Source organism: Amblyomma maculatum, chromosome 5 (genome assembly GCF_055883805.1).
Source record: "Amblyomma maculatum isolate TAMU_Amacu chromosome 5, ASM5588380v1, whole genome shotgun sequence".
NCBI lineage: Eukaryota > Metazoa > Arthropoda > Arachnida > Ixodida > Ixodidae > Amblyomma > Amblyomma maculatum.
In genome coordinates this window covers 160,127,747-160,143,770 of record NC_139348.1, presented here as the reverse complement: position 1 = coordinate 160,143,770, position 16,024 = coordinate 160,127,747, and the positions used below count along the sequence as shown (strand labels likewise).

Sequence of the window (16,024 nt, the reverse complement as noted above, 5' to 3'; positions counted from 1 at the left end):
ACCAATGATCTTATCGCTGCTTTAGACGGGGGTGGACTAATCGATATACTTTTCCTGGACTTCGGAAAGGCGTTTGATCAGATTGGTCACAAAAGGTTAATACTGAACTTAAACGGTATACTACAAAATGAAAAAAATTTGAGCTGGCTTGATTCGTATTTATCTGACCGAAAACAGTATGTCTATGCAGGAAACTCGAATTCTTCACCTGCCCCTGTATTATCCGGAGTACCGCAAGGCTCTGGCCTTGGCCCTCTTCTTTTTTTGAGTTATATAAATGATCTTTCTTTGAATTCCTCTGTAAAAAGCCGGTTCTTCGCTGATGACTGCATTGTGTAGCAGAACATTGAATCAGTGCACGATCAGGCTGTCCTGTGTGATTAGCTTTCGGCAATTAGCCACTGGTGCAACTCCTGGCGTATGAACCTGAGTGCCTCAAAATGTGCCAATATGACGGTAACAAGAAAGAAAAAACCGTTATTACATACCTACAAAATTAATAATATGGATGTCAAGCAGGTTGACAGATTTGGGTGTTAGAATTGACTCAAAGTTAACGTGGAACGCACACGTCGATTATGTTGTTTTTGCGTCACTGAAAAAGCTTTGGCTACTAAAACACCGTATGAAGCACTGCACCAGTGCAACAAAACTTGCAGCCTTCACAACGCTCGTCAGGCCATTACTCGACTACGCAGACACTGTGTGGGGCCCTCACACCAAGAAAAATGTAAATAAAATTGAAGGGGTGCAAAAGAAAGGACTAAGATTCATCTACAACGCTTACAATAGAGGTGGCTCTGTCACGTACCTCAGAATACGAGCTGGACTCCCAACGCTAGATATGCGCCGTAAACTACACCGCCTACAAATGATGTAAAATATTATTAACAAACATGTCAGAATCAATTTTAACACTTACAGGCAATTTAATGAATACAGAAAAACGAGAAGCCCAATAACACAATTGTAATGCCCCAAGTTAAAACCAATGCTTACCGCTTTTCTTTCTTCCCTACAACTATTGCCGAGTGAAACGCCTTACCTTACCAAGTTGTTGATGCGTCATCCGTTGAATCTTTTGTAAAGGCCGTGACACCTTATCTGTGATAGCAAATATTTCCTTGTAACGATGCTTAATTTTTTTCCTCGCCGTCTGGGTGCCTTTCGAACTTTGGATTTCCTTTCGGTGCATTTTGCTCTGTTTTCCTGCCGTTAAAGTGCAACTCGGTACGGTTTCAAGAACATTGTAACCACGCCTGCTTTGACTGCCAAGAGGCAGTTGGCAGTATTTAATAAACAAAAATAGACTGCAAGGTGCATTGTCATCATATGGTTAGTACTTTATGTTTGTACGGGTTCGCCTTGTTGACATTGCCTTGCTATGGCACCTATAGGAAAAGAAAATATGTAAAAGCACTCGCCAGCCTTCCTAGCAGGGAAGGATGTCACTCTTCCATTATCAACAAGAATGAACTTGGTGGACCAGTGTAGGAGAAAAGCTTCCTCCCCAAGCGCTAGTTTCTCGTTCAAGTGTGTAGTTATCATCGTTCTTAAACGGCACAGCAGAGGAAAAATGACCTAGCTTCTGCGGGCGACCCTGCAATAATGCCAGTCCTCTCCGCTTTCATGAGACATACGCAATGCGCATTTTCACTTCAGCAAATATATCCTGTGGCGAGCCTGCCTCGCATTCGCACTTGGAACGTGCGCGCCACCACACGTCAAGAGGTGCGTGCTACACGGCACTCTTTAAATACGTGACGTTGAGTTTCTCTACACCCGCAATGAGGACATGAGACGAAGGGCGCCAAGCACCACGTTGTAAGGCGGTCGGCCGTTGGCAGCGCTTTCATTCCCTTAACCAGGTGAAGGTTGGCCAGGTGAAGTCGATCATGAACATCAGTGAGGAGGGAGGCAGAGATTAAGGGTCTCCGCCTTCTTCTATGAGACTTCCTGAGCTGGTACTCATCTATGGTCTTGAAAGCTACGCATTCGCATTATTCAGTGGCGGGTCGCTGTATACATTGCGAGGCGCCTTACCTGACTGTTAATTCAGTGGCGGGCCTTTCACTGAATTAACAGTCAGGTAAGGTGCCTCGCAATGTATACAGCGACCTCACTACAAAGTATAAAACGGTGGTGGTCGCTCAGCCTCCGGGACCCTCCCCGGCAACCACCTCTTAAGAAACGGCGGGAAGTCCTAATTAAGCACACGGTGAGATCTCTGCCACAGTAAGCTACATCTGAGAAGAGACCCCACGTGCTTCTTAAAGCCAACACACGACAAATGAGTTCAAAATCAGGTATGGTCAAACTCAAACCACCCATCCATGTTGGGAGCCGGACAAGAACACTCGGGGAAATTTCCGCTTGCCCGTACCTAAAGAAAGACCACGAGCAGTGACTATCCTCTGCAGAACCCGACGAGGAGGGCGTGCAACTTTAGATACGTAAAAAAAAAAAAAAAGACGCTGCAATGCTGGTCTAGTAATGGTACGCACATTCAGAAAAAATTGGCAGTGGCTTAGCTCTACTGTGCCAGGATATACATAGCCAGAGATGCGTTTCCCTGGCTGAGCTTGTTGTGGCTTCTCTCTGTTCGGGTGTCTCCGCTGCTCTCTTTGCCTTCTTACGCTCATTCTCTCTTTGTTTAATACCAAAGTGCCAGACGGCAACCTTATGATCGGAAAAATCCGCCTTTTTCACAAGATGTGGCGCCCCCTTGGTGTTGTTCAAAATTCGTCTGCTACTGGTCGAAAACGTCCTTGGGTACAGCGGCTACCTTGGGAGACACATCATCGTCATCAACATCATCATCATCATCAGCCTGACTATACCCACTGCAGGGCGAAGGCCTCTCCCATATTTCTCCAATTAACCCGGTTCTGTGCTAGCTGCATCCACTTGACCCCTGCGAACTTCTTAATCTCATCCGCTCACCTAACTTTCTGCCGCCACCTGCTACGCTTTCCTTCTCTTGGAATCCAGTTTGTTACCCTAAGCGACCATCGGTTATCCTCTCTTCGCACTACATGTCCTGCCCATGCCCATTTCTTCTTCTTAATTTCCACTAGAATGTCGGCAACTTGAGTTAATAATCTGACCCACTCTGCACACTTCCTATCTCTTAATGTTACCCCTACCAATTTTCGTTCCATAGCCCTCTGGGTTGTCCTCAACTTAAGTAGAAGTCTCTTGGTTAGCCTCCACGTTTCAGCCCCATAGGTGAGTACAGGCAAGATGCAACTCTTGTATACTTTCCTCTTGAGCGATACCGGTAAGCTGCTAGTCACAATCTGCTAGTGCTTGCCAAATGCGCTCCCTCCCAATCTTATTCTTCTTGTTATTTCCAGACTGGACAAGCAAAACTCGCAGACTGTAAAGCGTTTTGCGGGGCTGAAAAGAATGTGAAGGGGGCGTCCACTCACTCGAAGTATGGAGCGGAATGCCGCGAGAAACGTGAGAAAAATGGACTCAAATGCAAGTTATAATGTCAGCAGGAATTGGTACAGTACGAGTTCAATGATAGTTCACCCATTAAAACTCATCAAAATGACAGCGGCCAAATTGATAACAAAACACATTAAGGAATGATCGACAGTTGCAGTAAGAAACTGTAGCAAATATATTAAGCATGACGACCAAGCTCAATGGCAAACATAAAAAAAATTAGAGAGCATTAATAAGGCCAGGTTGAAAATACGACACTAAGCAGCGAAGTATCAATAACTTCATTAATTTTTGCCTTATAGGCAGACTTTACGGAATCGTGAGGCAATTGACTGAAAGCTGGACGGCAGAGACCAATCTACTGACATAATGTTCACATGACCATGCAGTGTGAGAAAAGTTGACAACACAATATGGTCAAACAGTACTGCTTTTAATAAGCAGTTATAGGCCTTTCCGTGGTGTATGCTCAGGCTGTCGGGTGGTCCCGAAGAGACGGCATTGCATATGTCGTAACGAAACCTTTGTCGAGATCTTGTATATGAGGGCAGCCTAGGAAAAAAGGTCAAAAGAAATTATAAAAGAGAGATATCTATGAGTGTTAATACACTATAATGTATTGCTTACTGCAAGACACATTGAAAAAACCATACTGGACCGGTGTTCGTAGTTCTTCTCATTTGGAACTTATACTTTTCTGAAACTGATGCAAATTTTTTTGTTTAATTATGGCGTGACACTCGTTGACTAACAAATCAAGAGTGGAAAGACAAAAAAAAAATCAGTTTTATTTTTGTGCTCTAGCTAAAGTCGATCTTGCTTGTAGAATGTCAAGTGTGTAGAGGGCGTCCATCGAGACTCATCGTCAATGGGTGGTAGCAAGTTTTAGATGCGGTGCACGTGATATAACCCACGGGTACACATATTGATATACAAGGAGGGCGAATTATGAGCCGTGTTGAAAGTTGGGGGACCATGTATCCGAGCAAAAGCTAATGGCTTTTTTTAAGGGCAGACTCCAACGTGTGAGCAGTAGGGGTGTGTCGAAACTATTGCGCACATTGTGACTTCCCCCAGTTAGAGCGTGAGCGTGCCTTCCTGGTTGCTACACTCCGCCGTTTGGACTCGCTCTCTTACGGAAGCTAAAATTCTGGGCCCTTGGACGACGCCTTTATCAAAAAGGGAAGCAATGAAGTCGCTGCTAAAGTTTTTAAAGGACTCGGGGTTAAGTTCTAAAGTTTAAGTGTACGCTCTCTACCCGTTTTTACTAGAGACATTTGGACATGTGATATACACCTTCCTTGTCACTCTTTTTTTCCTTTTTCTCCCTTTCATCCATCCCCACGTGTAGTGTAGCCTACTGGGCATCGTGTAGCTAATCTCTCTGCATCTCTTTTCCATTTTTCTCTTTTACTCTAATACTTATAAGTTGCGTGGCTGGCACACCAAAGCAATGCCTGATGTGCTTTACATAGGATATGGTTTACACGCAAAAAGCCCAGAGAAAAATGAAAAATAATTCTTTTTGTCAACTTCGTGTGAAAGAAAGGAATTTATTTTATGCAGGACCTGTTTTTACAAGACAGCCCTTGCCATTTTACGCGCTTACTAACTGGAAGACCTCGTTTTCTTGCGCAAAAACCAACACGGCCGCTCTGCCTAACAACCATGTTGATGATGACCCTAAAAAGCAGATACGTACAGAGATATGGATGAGCATGGTGCCTCTCTTAAAGGTGTGTGTGAGTGTGTGCATGTGCAGGGTAGAATGAATGCGCGGTCATTGCTTTAATTTTCGAACAAATAATAAGAATATTGATGTACCTGAAATATTGTTCGACAGATTCATGAATTACCGTATCGTTACCGTGAAGTAAGGTGCGTGAGCACTATTTTCTAAGATTAATATTTTGACCCCATTTCTTATTTCTTTTTGGTTAGGGTTTGCGCTGATTGGAGCACTTATGTAGCAAAAACCAAAGTCACGAAGACGGACAGCAATAAAAATAAATAAAAATTATGAAGACACTTAAGGTTCTCCTTTAAGAGTACGACACGATAGCGTAGGCGACCACCGGACATATAAAGCCCAAGCTGTGTAAAATCTGTATAAGAGTATCTGCATAGCCCCGGTGAAGCTTGGATGACTCGGAATGAAAGATTACTGGAAGGTTGATGAGCAATCCGATTTGGTTGGTCGTCGCAACTTTCTGACACTTTCTGGTATCTCGAGGTCTCGTTAGGACGCACAATCCACCGAAGAATGTCACCTCGCTACTCCAGCCCGTCATTTATTCCTGATAACGTCGGCGCTGATGTCGATATACACTGTAGCTTTTTTAGTCCCATAATACTGCAGAAATCTGTGAGTGAATGTGTTACTCGCCGTAAAAAGAATCCTTGTAGCTCTTGTGGTCGCAATTACTGCCTGAGTGATGGTATTGTGCAGTGGCAAGCCTTCAATCAATCAATCAATCAATCAATCAATCAATCAATCAATCAATCAATCAATCAATCAATCAATCAATCAATCAATCAATCAATCAATCAATCAATCAATCAATCAATCAATCAATCAATCAACTTTCATGCAGGATGATATGTAAGAAAGGGGGGAAATGTTTTGCGTTCGCGCAACTTACCAAGCAGTTGCATGGTGCGCACCAGTTCTTCTTCCAGTATTCCCAACATCTTGGCAACTCCTTTCTTGCCCTGAGATATAAATAAATAATAAACGGCTTTATTGATAACAATTCTCATCAAAGCTCGACGATGAACAAAGAACTATTATGTTGAGGGCAAGTCAAAGAAAACAGATATTTGGATGCATAGGCCACCTAGCCCACCGTAACGATATTTCTCGGGCCTTTCCTCGGCTGCCTTGCAAAGTTACGAAAAAGTGCCTAAATTAGTTGAGGGAAAGTGCACAGAGCACAAACGAGAGAAAATGTCATTTCAGTAGCACCTTTTCTGGCGCGTGGGTTTCATGTTTGCCACCACGGTTCACTAAGGTGGAAATTCTGGCTTATTGGTACATGAAGTGAAAATTTGATCACCCCTAGACGAGGGCAGAGGAGAAGGAAGGGAGACACATCATCATCATCATCATCATCAGCCTGATTATACCCACTGCAGGGCGAAGGCCTCTCCCACATTTCTCCACTTAACCCGGTTCTGTGCTAGCTGCATCCACTTGACCCCTGCGAACTTCTTAATCTCATCCGCCCACCTAACTTTCTGCCGCCCCCTGCTACGCTTTCCTTCCCTTGGAATCCAGTTTGTTACCCTCAGCGACCATCGGTTATCGTCTCTATGCCCTACATGACCTGCCCATGTCCATTTCTTCTTCTTAATTTCCACTAGAATGTCGGTAACTTGAGTTATTTCTCTGACCCACTCTGCACGCTTTCTATCTCTTAATGTTACTCCTACCATTTTTCGTTCCATAGCCCTCTGGGTTGTCCTCAACTTAAGTAGAACTCTCTTGGTTAGCCTCCACGTTTCAGCCCCATAGGTAAGTACAGGCAAGATGCAACTGTTGTATACTTTCCTCTTGAGCGATACCGGTAAGCTGCTAGTCATAATCTGCGAGTGCTTGCCAAATGCGCACCATCCCAATCTTATTCTTCTTGTTATTTCCTTTTCATGGTCCCGATCTGCGGTTACTACCTGTCCTAAGTAGACATATTCGCCTACTACTTCCAGTATTTCGCTACCTAATGTAAACTGCTGTTCCTTCCCGAGGCTGTTGAACATTACCTTAGTCTTCTGCATATAAATTTTCAAGCCTACCTTTCTACTTTTTCTGTCTAGGTCATCAATCATTATTTGCAGTTCATCCCCCGAGTTGCTTAGCAAGGCAATGTCATCAGCAAATCGCAGATTACTGAGGTATTCTCCATCTACCCTTATCCCTAACTGCTCCCATTCCAAGTCTCTGAATACTTCCTCTAAACAAGCTGTGAATAGTACTGGGGAGATTGTGTCTCCTTGCCTAACACCTTTCTTTATGGGAATTTTGTTACTTTCTTTATGCAGAACTATGGTTGCTGTGCAGCCACTATATATATCTTCCAGCACTTTCACGTACGGCTCGTCTACCCCCTGATTTCGCAATGCCTGCATCACCTCCGAGGTTTCAACTGAGTCAAATGCTTTTTCGTAATCAATGAATGCTATGTATAAGGGCTGGTTATATTCCGAGCATTTTTCTATCACCTGGTTGATGGTATGGATATGATCGATAGTAGAGTACCGTTTCCGAAACCCTGCTTGATCCTTTGATTGATTGCAGTCTAAGGTTGTCCTGATTCTATTAGCGATTACCTTAGTAAATACCTTATACGTAACAGACAGTAAGCTGATTGGTCTGTAATTTTTAAGGTCCTTAGAGTCCCCTTTCTTGTGAATGAGGATAATGTTTGCATTCTTCCATGGTTCCGGTACCGTCGATGACAACAGGCACTGCGTATACAGGGTGGCCAGTTTTTCTAGCACGATATCCCCCCCGTCCTTCAGCAAATCTGTAGTTATCTGATCCTCTCCAGCTGATTTCCCCCTTTTCATAGTTTCTAATGCTTTCTTGACCTCGTCTTTCGTCACTGGTGGAACGTCTGACTGTTTTTCCCTACCGCCAAACTCATTACGGTCCTGACTACTTTGGCTGCTGTAGAGATCTGTATAGAACTCCTCGGCTACTTTGACTATCTTGTCCATATTAGTGATGACGTTGCCCGCCTTATCCCTTAGCGCATACATCTGGTTTTTGCCTATGCCCAATTTCTTCTTTACCGCTTTAAGGCTTCCCCCGTTCTTTACAGCATGCTCAATTTTCTCCATGTTATACTTCCTTATATCGGCCACCTTGCGCTTATTGATTAGCTTTGATATCTCGGCCAATTCGATCTGGTCTGTTGGATTGGAAGCTTTCATACTCTGCCGTTTCTTAATCAAATCTTTCGTCTCCTTAGACAGCTTACCGGTGTCCTCTGTAACTATCCTACCGCCTACTTCTACCGCGCACTCAGTAATGATATCCCTGAAATTATTGTTCCTTGCCTCTAGGGTAATGTCGCCATCCTCAGTTAGAGCTGAATACCTATTCTGTAGCGAGATCCTGAACTCTTCTGCCCTCCCCCTCACCGCTAATTCGTTGATGGGTTTCTTTCTTACTAATCTATTGCGTTCCTTCTTCAGATTCAGGCTAATTCGGGACCTCACCATCCTGTGGTCACTACATCGAACTTTCCCGATTACCTCTACATCCTGCACAATGGCGGGGGTTGAACACATTATGAAGTCGATTTCATTTTTAGTCTCTCCGTTAGGACTTTTCCATGTCCATTTTCGGTTCTTCCGTTTGCTGAAGAAGGTATTCATGATTCGTAAGTTACTGCGCTCTGCAAACTCAACTAGTAACTCCCCCCTGCTATTCCTAGAACCAACGCCATAGTCACCTACTGCCTTGTCTCCTGCCTGTTTTTTCCCTACCTTGGCATTGAAGTCGCCCATTAGTACAGTATACTGCGTTTTTACTTTTCGCATTGCCGATTCTACATCTTCATAGAAGCTTTCAACTGCCTGGTCATCATAACTACTTGTAGGTGCATAGGCCTGTACAACCTTCAGTTTATACCGCTTATTAAGCCTAATTACGATGCCTGCAACCCTCTCATTAATACTATAGAATTCATCTATATTACCCGCTATATACTTATTGACAAGGAAACCTACTCCTAGTTGTCGCCTCTCTGGTAAACCTCGATAACACAGTACATGCCCATCCTTGAGTACAGTATATGCCTCATTCGGCCTCCTAACCTCACTAAGCCCTATGACATCCCATTTCATGCCCTCTAGTAACTCTAACAGTTCTCTAACAGGGAGACACAAGAGTGCGAAAAAATCTCGCGCTTATCGTGGAGGACGTGATCGCTGTTTGAGGCCGTTGTATGTTTCCCGTCCTTAAATTCCACCCTCGCCCGTGTGCGCGCTTAAATTTTCCTATCCACAACAATGTCTCCTCTTTGCTCGTGGCGAAAAGTATGATACAGGTACATTTCAAGAAATATATTGACTGAGGACATTTTACACTGATGACAATTTAGAGCTTTCAGAGGGATAAACGCCAAAAGTGTCGACAGCCTAGTCGTTTCAATTCCTAGCCAATGAGCGAGATGCCATGCGTGGTCTGACCATTAAATGGACACGAAGTGGGTCACGTGTACTCTTATACATGTACCATATGTCACCACATGGTCAAGGTGAGCGGAGAATCCCGAACACTTTTATGCATGAAAGCTGCCACTTTAAATTTAAAGAAACTCGCGGAGACGAAAGTAATGACGCACACTTCGGTTGAACGTGAACAAAAGGCTAATGTTTATTGTGATGTGACTGCAAGAGATGGCGATGGCGATGGGGCCGCACCCTTTGGAACGGGCGATCATAGCATCACTGTTCGAACTGAATCTGCCACAAAAAAAGAAGAAAGACAAAGGGTTTACGGGCTGTCCGCACACTCCACTTCCGCCCGTCACTACCGGATTTACGCTACTCGTTCATACCTCCCTTGCCGCTCCAGCCGCTGCGCCCACCAACACTCTAGGCGTCTCTTTGTAACCTCCACCGCTGCTGCCGTACTCGCGCTGACGGAGAAGCCCAGTGCCTCTGGCAGCGACGCCGCGCTCGGAACTGGGATGATGTCTCTACATCGGAGGACCACGTGCTCCAAGGATTCGTCCTCCGCTCCGCAGATGGCGCATGCTGTCTGGCACTCAGTGAACTGCGCTCTCCACTGTCGCTTCTCAGGGCATCGCAGCGAGCTTCAGCCAGCAGGCCGCTTCCCAGAGAGTTCTCATACCACGGCTCCGGGCGGATTTCCAACTTCTGACAACTGTAGAAGGCCAGGGATGACTTTACACCAACCGCAGCTATCCATTCTGCTGTTTCAGCTGCTTTCACTTCCTCCTTTATTTTCTTCGCCCGACTCCCGACCAGTCGCTGGGTATCCCTCGCATTCGCCAGGCACACAGCTGGCAACCTGTACCGTCGCTGCAGCTTCGCTGTGCGCCTAGTCCACCGTGTAGATATCCTGTATAGACCAGGTGTGTCCACATCTGATGAGCCAGGCGACTGGCCGGAAGGCGCGTTAGTCTGTCCTCAAAGGTTGTTTTGGCCACCGCCTCTCTTGCCACGAATGACGACCACCCAACTTCTCCTTGCACTCCCTCCACCGTTGTGTGCCGTGGCACCCCCAACGCCAATCTGGTTCTGGTTTGTCCATAGTTGCCAGCAGGCACAATGATACCCGCTGACTTAAGAGTTTCTATACGGGTAGATGGTTATCACGGGTAGATCTTATGGTTAAAGGGTAGATGGTTATATCTTCCTCGACCAGTACCTCTAGATGCAGTTGACGTGAATGTTTGTAACAAAAGTTCGCTGACTTCCACCATCAAAAAGTACACGAGCGAGAACTCTTCACTGGTTGCCCTCTGCTCATATTTGAGCTGTCTGCAGCTGCACAGTGGACGTCAATTTTGTCTTATTGTTCTTCGCACAGTGCAACTCAGTAACCGTGCTAATTAAACTAGTATCTGATATTTTCCATGTTGGATCGCACATCGGAGTGATATGCCTCTTTCTACCATTTCCACATTTGACTCTTTTGTTGCGACACTGCTTAGAAATGTGTCCTCTGATTGCGCACTGGAAGCATCGGCCGGCTTCCTGCAGCTTCCTTTTCTTTTCTTGCAAAGAAAGTGATACTTTGCAATCCTGAGTAACATGACCTTTCGATGCACAAAATGCGCAATCTTCGGACTGCTTCGGCTGACTTGTTGACAATGAAGCTGCCGATCCCTTTTGAGTATTCGGCCGTTTAGAAGTTTTGAACCTTGCATTTTTTTTTCTGGTTTTTCGACTTGCGTCCTTGATTTCCCACTTACTGATTTGAAGTGCCTTCTCTCGACTTTCGACTTCCAACTTCAAGAATTGTAGTAAGCTCTCTATCTTCAGATTGTCATTCGTTTTATCTGAAGACCGGCATTTGTGACACTCGATGACGAAATCACTAGGTAGCATTCTGAACAGTGCGGAGCATATAATGGCTGCATAACTACTGCTCTGCACTCCATAAGTCGTTAGAGCTACTGTATAATGCTGTAGATGATCGTAGAGTCGCCGTAAAGAGCTCACCTCGTTTGTGCTGCGTACCGGTGGCAGGTCAAGCAGCTGTGTCAAATGTTCTTGAATCAGGGCATCAGGCCGAGTGAAGCGTTCCTCGAGGAGGTCGATGGTGGCGTTGCAGTTTTCTCCCGTCGCCTGAATGCCTTCCACAGCTGATAATGTCATTTCTGTAAGCGTTGAGAGCAGGTAGCGAACTTTTCGGAGTTGGTGGGCGCAGCATTGTCGTGCAGAGCGTGCTGAAACTGTTGCCAGAACGGCTGCCATTCTTCAGCGGCACCACCATAACTTTTAAGCTCTACTTTCGGCAGTTTAACAATTGATGCATGGCCGTTCCCATCTTTCATTGGAGGACATGTCTATCTCTCGGCTAAGATCAGTCTCTTTCAACTCCTGGTCCAGCTTTTTCATGTACGTGACGATCCGGTCGCTTATCTCGACTGTGCGGATGTAGTCTTCTTCAGCGTCGCTGTCTGGTACGACTCGTTCTATAGCTGCATTCACTTCGGTAAGCGTCGTCTGCAACGCACGTAACCTGCCAACAAAACGTTTACGCTTTTTTCGTCGGCATCGCTCCGTAGAGAGGCCCGCGAGCAGCGTCGTCACTTGAACTCTCACGGCAGCCCGCTTCGGTCCGAGGCGCTTCATCGTTGAGTTCCCGGTTTCGAGGCGGGCAAGCTCCTCTTGATCCCGATGCACAGTTGCGTCCGAGGTTTTTCATCTTGTTGAAGCTTGCGACCTGCATTGCTTCTTAGTTTAATATGCCAACAGAAATGAAACAGGATCAACAATTCCCTGGTTTCGGCGCCAAAATAAATAGACTCACTTAGACGAAAGTAACTACGTACGCTACGGTTGAACGTGAATAAGATTAATGTTTCTTGTGACGCAAATGCAGGATAAGGTTTCGGTTTGTCCATAGTTGCCAGCAGGCACATTGAAACCAGCTGACCTCAGAGATTCTGCAAACTTTTTCACACGGTGTATTTGCGTGCGTCCGTATGTCCGTGTGCGTGGATGCGCGTGTGCATGGCGGGTAACGTCCAGTAATAAACAATTTTGTAATTATCGCACTTGTATTGAATGAGTGAAAGGCGTAAGAAACGCTTTGGTCTTAGCTGCAGCACGGACTCTAAGGGTTTCTGCCGCCTGCACTACACGGCCGACATTGTACGCTAGTCTGGCATGACTGTTATGCGTCAAGATCGCAGCTGCTTTTAACCTCAATGGCCTTAACCTTGCTTGAAAGTGCCTGGACAAGTGCTGCTTACATTGTGATGAGGTAGCAAATGTGAAAAAAAAAAAGATTTTTTTGCTGCTTACGGAAATGTGCACATCAAGCACAACAACATGACATTGCAACGGAAGACGATTCAGCGGAGATCTGCCGATCTTGGTTTGGTTCCTGAGGGCTCGTAAAAGAAAAAAAAAAGCGCAATTGTCTGTGCTGCACCGATATTGAGCCAGCAAAAAGCGATTATCGGGCAACTTATGGCGAACGTTTATCAACTGCAACGCAGCCTTTGAGGGAACTTTGGGTGTGAAACCCAATTCTTTCTAAATGATATAAGACAACCGATAAAAGAACGGAAACGGTCATCAGATACACCTAGGAAGGCTTCGTATTATGGTAAGGAGAAGAAAGTTTTACAAAATGCTCGATGGCAAACCAGGCCTTAACAAAAATATAGTGGGTCCATTACAAGCTAAAGTATGTTGTAATAAAGCAATCAGAGAAGTGATGAAACAAATGTGGTGTGACTGCTGACAGATATAATTACCGAACCAAATTGGCGCACTTTGCTTTCGGTAGACGGACACTGTTTGACATTGGTGGATATTTTTGGATACATTGCGGCAGACACTGTGAACTCATTGCCAACACTGGGTCCAAGATTTGCGCTGCCTGGAATGTGACGTAGTTTTAACGCGAATGATTTTAGAGGTTGCGAACAGGAACAAAAAAAAAAAAACAATGAGCACATTGTTCTTTGTTGTCTGCTTCTTTCAAGGTAGACGGTTGTCACAAATTTGAATTTTGCAACGTGTCAATCAGAGAAAAACAGGATTGGGGAACGTACGTCGTAAGCCAGGCTCCAGAGCACAGGTCGGCCCACGAATACAGCGCGTGCACCGAGGCTGATTGCTTTGGCCACATCCCGGCCGCTGCGGATGCCTCCATCCATGTACACCTCAGTGCGGTGTCCCACTGCTTGCACGATGGCCGGAAGGGCTTCGATCTGAGAGATTATGTACGTGAGCAGCAAGCCGTCAGTTGTTACAGATTTCATAAAATACTCCTATTAGTTTGCCTGTCTTTTCGAGCTTCATAGTATGATGTGCAAGTGGCGCTAAACAGTAATAAATAAGAGGAAAGCCTTTATAGCAAATGGGATAGTTATTAAAAGAACTTGACCGCAGGAAACGCGTCGGTGGCGACGACGAGGCACATGTACGGCGCTAGTAAGAAGTTTATTAATTGCTGATATATACGCTTACCTCTAGGAAAACGTTACATGCAAGTTTTCGGGTGTGTGGTGTGCATTTGCGCGAGAGGAACATATATAGGTGCCTCTGCTGAGCACACGCGATATAATTTACTTTGTGCGATGAAGGAAATATAAGGCGGTGTAGGTTTAGAAGCGGCAAATAATAGCCATCTAGTACAGAAATGTCACAGCGCTTAATGCGAGATAATTAGAACTGCCATAACTATAGTCGGGGATGGAACCTGGCCCTTTCAAGGCGAAAGCCTTTAATGGCTCATCGTTGTCAGTAAAAGTGTCCCGCTTTTGCGGTGCCCTGATTGGCCGAGGTGAGGATGACGTCATAGAGGTCTGGACCAATCACAGGGCACTATCGTTTGGCAGGCGCCGCCAACTCGGGCTTCTTCTTTCACACGGGAGGATGATATAAAAATGAGTCTGCCAAGACCGTTGCATTCACGTTATCACTAGGCCACGCAGACACTTGGTTAAAGCGGGGCTCTATATGTTGGCTTGTAGCTGACGCTGTCTAGCCATACCGATTCAGGCGTCCGTGTGGCGCCTTTCATTTAGGCGCTTCCTCGAACGCCGCATCACATAGCCTATAGAAGCCGATGCAGTAAAATCAAGGATCAGCGGAGTTTCAAACAAAGGCTTTCGCTTTATCACACTTTAGTGGTCCGAAGTGCCACACAAATTTTTATGAGCGCATAGCAGAAAATACAGCTCTGGCAAGTATAGGATATAAAACGAGTACTCGCCCCTTTCAATTATTTACTGAGGGCCGCATCTCACCGCTGTAAGAGCGCGTTCATTGGTCGACTGTTTAGTCACCCGTGTAAGTATGACATTTTGCATCTCAGTTTTATCCTTCTTCCGCTTTTAACCGGTGTCAGTCTGGTTCCAAAAAAGCTTCATGTTATCGTGTTTAGTGAGTATGAAAATGTTACAACCTCAGCCAGCTAGAACAGCCTCTGCCTCATATATCTAGAATGAATTGCAGCGTGTTTGAGGCAAAGCGATTCGCTACACACCGGTATCTAGGCAGGCTATGGTGCAGGGAACTGACCCTTAAATCTCTTACTGCATCTGTAATTGAATAGATACAAGGCATATCCTTATAGGTACCGAAAACTGTTCACGTTGAAGTTAGAAGAACGCGCTCACGCATACTGCTAAATAGCTTACTGAAAGGCTAAGAATGCCGAGAAACCTATAATAGCGAGCAGTAATACTTTATTGAATCAGACGGTCCCTATAAATAATACAGCGAGCGAGAAAATTAATATCTGCAGTCTTGTAGTTTGCCGTACCGTTGCTGGAGTGCCGTCGAGTACTCTGCCACCGTGGTTTGACACGATCACCGCCGCTGCGCCATGGTTCACTGCGTCGACAGCAGCTTCAGCTGTAAACCAGTGAACACATCATTAGAAAAGGAATATAAAAATTGCATGTCTATGAGGGGCTACCATTTACGGCTGAAATTTGCCCTCCTGAGGGCTTTGTGGGAAGACGATTCAGATTTAAAGGCGATGGAAAAGGAGCTCAAAAATATAAACTTTTGCAAATTTGTTTAATGATCGCAGAGTAAAAATAGATTCACGTGAACAAATTGACGCCAGGTACACTAGATTGCGTGCAAAATAGGCCTTATAGAGTTGCAAGCGCTTGCCGCTCTATGCGTTTTTGCAAAATAGAATATCTTATGGGATCGTAAATTTTACGACGGTTTGTTGCCTTTTTTTTTTTTTTCGGAGAGGCTCACGCTTCCCCGAATGGGCTGGTTCGAAGAAGGAGGGGGTAATGCTGGTATGAGAAGAATTATAGTTCCAGTATTTACAAAGGCAAACTGCAAGTGACAGGTGCGAGGTAATAGAGAGCAGTTTAACCACTGTAAT

At 45.2% G+C, this 16,024-nt stretch overlaps 1 protein-coding gene across 1 annotated transcript in view; it reads right to left on the bottom strand.

Annotated features, from left to right (window-relative positions):
• Positions 1 to 3,875: 3,875 nt before the first annotated feature.
• LOC146190119 (uncharacterized) overlaps positions 3,876 to 16,024 on the bottom strand; it is a 72,569-nt gene continuing 60,420 nt past the window's right edge. Inside the window, exons 10-13 of the mRNA XM_084605420.1 lie at positions 15,440 to 15,531; positions 13,722 to 13,880; positions 6,096 to 6,165; positions 3,876 to 4,005 (exon numbers count right to left, since the gene is read on the bottom strand). Coding sequence (XP_084461546.1) covers positions 3,923 to 4,005; positions 6,096 to 6,165; positions 13,722 to 13,880; positions 15,440 to 15,531 — 404 coding nt within the window. The 3' untranslated portion in view covers positions 3,876 to 3,922. The remainder of the gene's footprint in view (positions 4,006 to 6,095; positions 6,166 to 13,721; positions 13,881 to 15,439; positions 15,532 to 16,024) is intronic.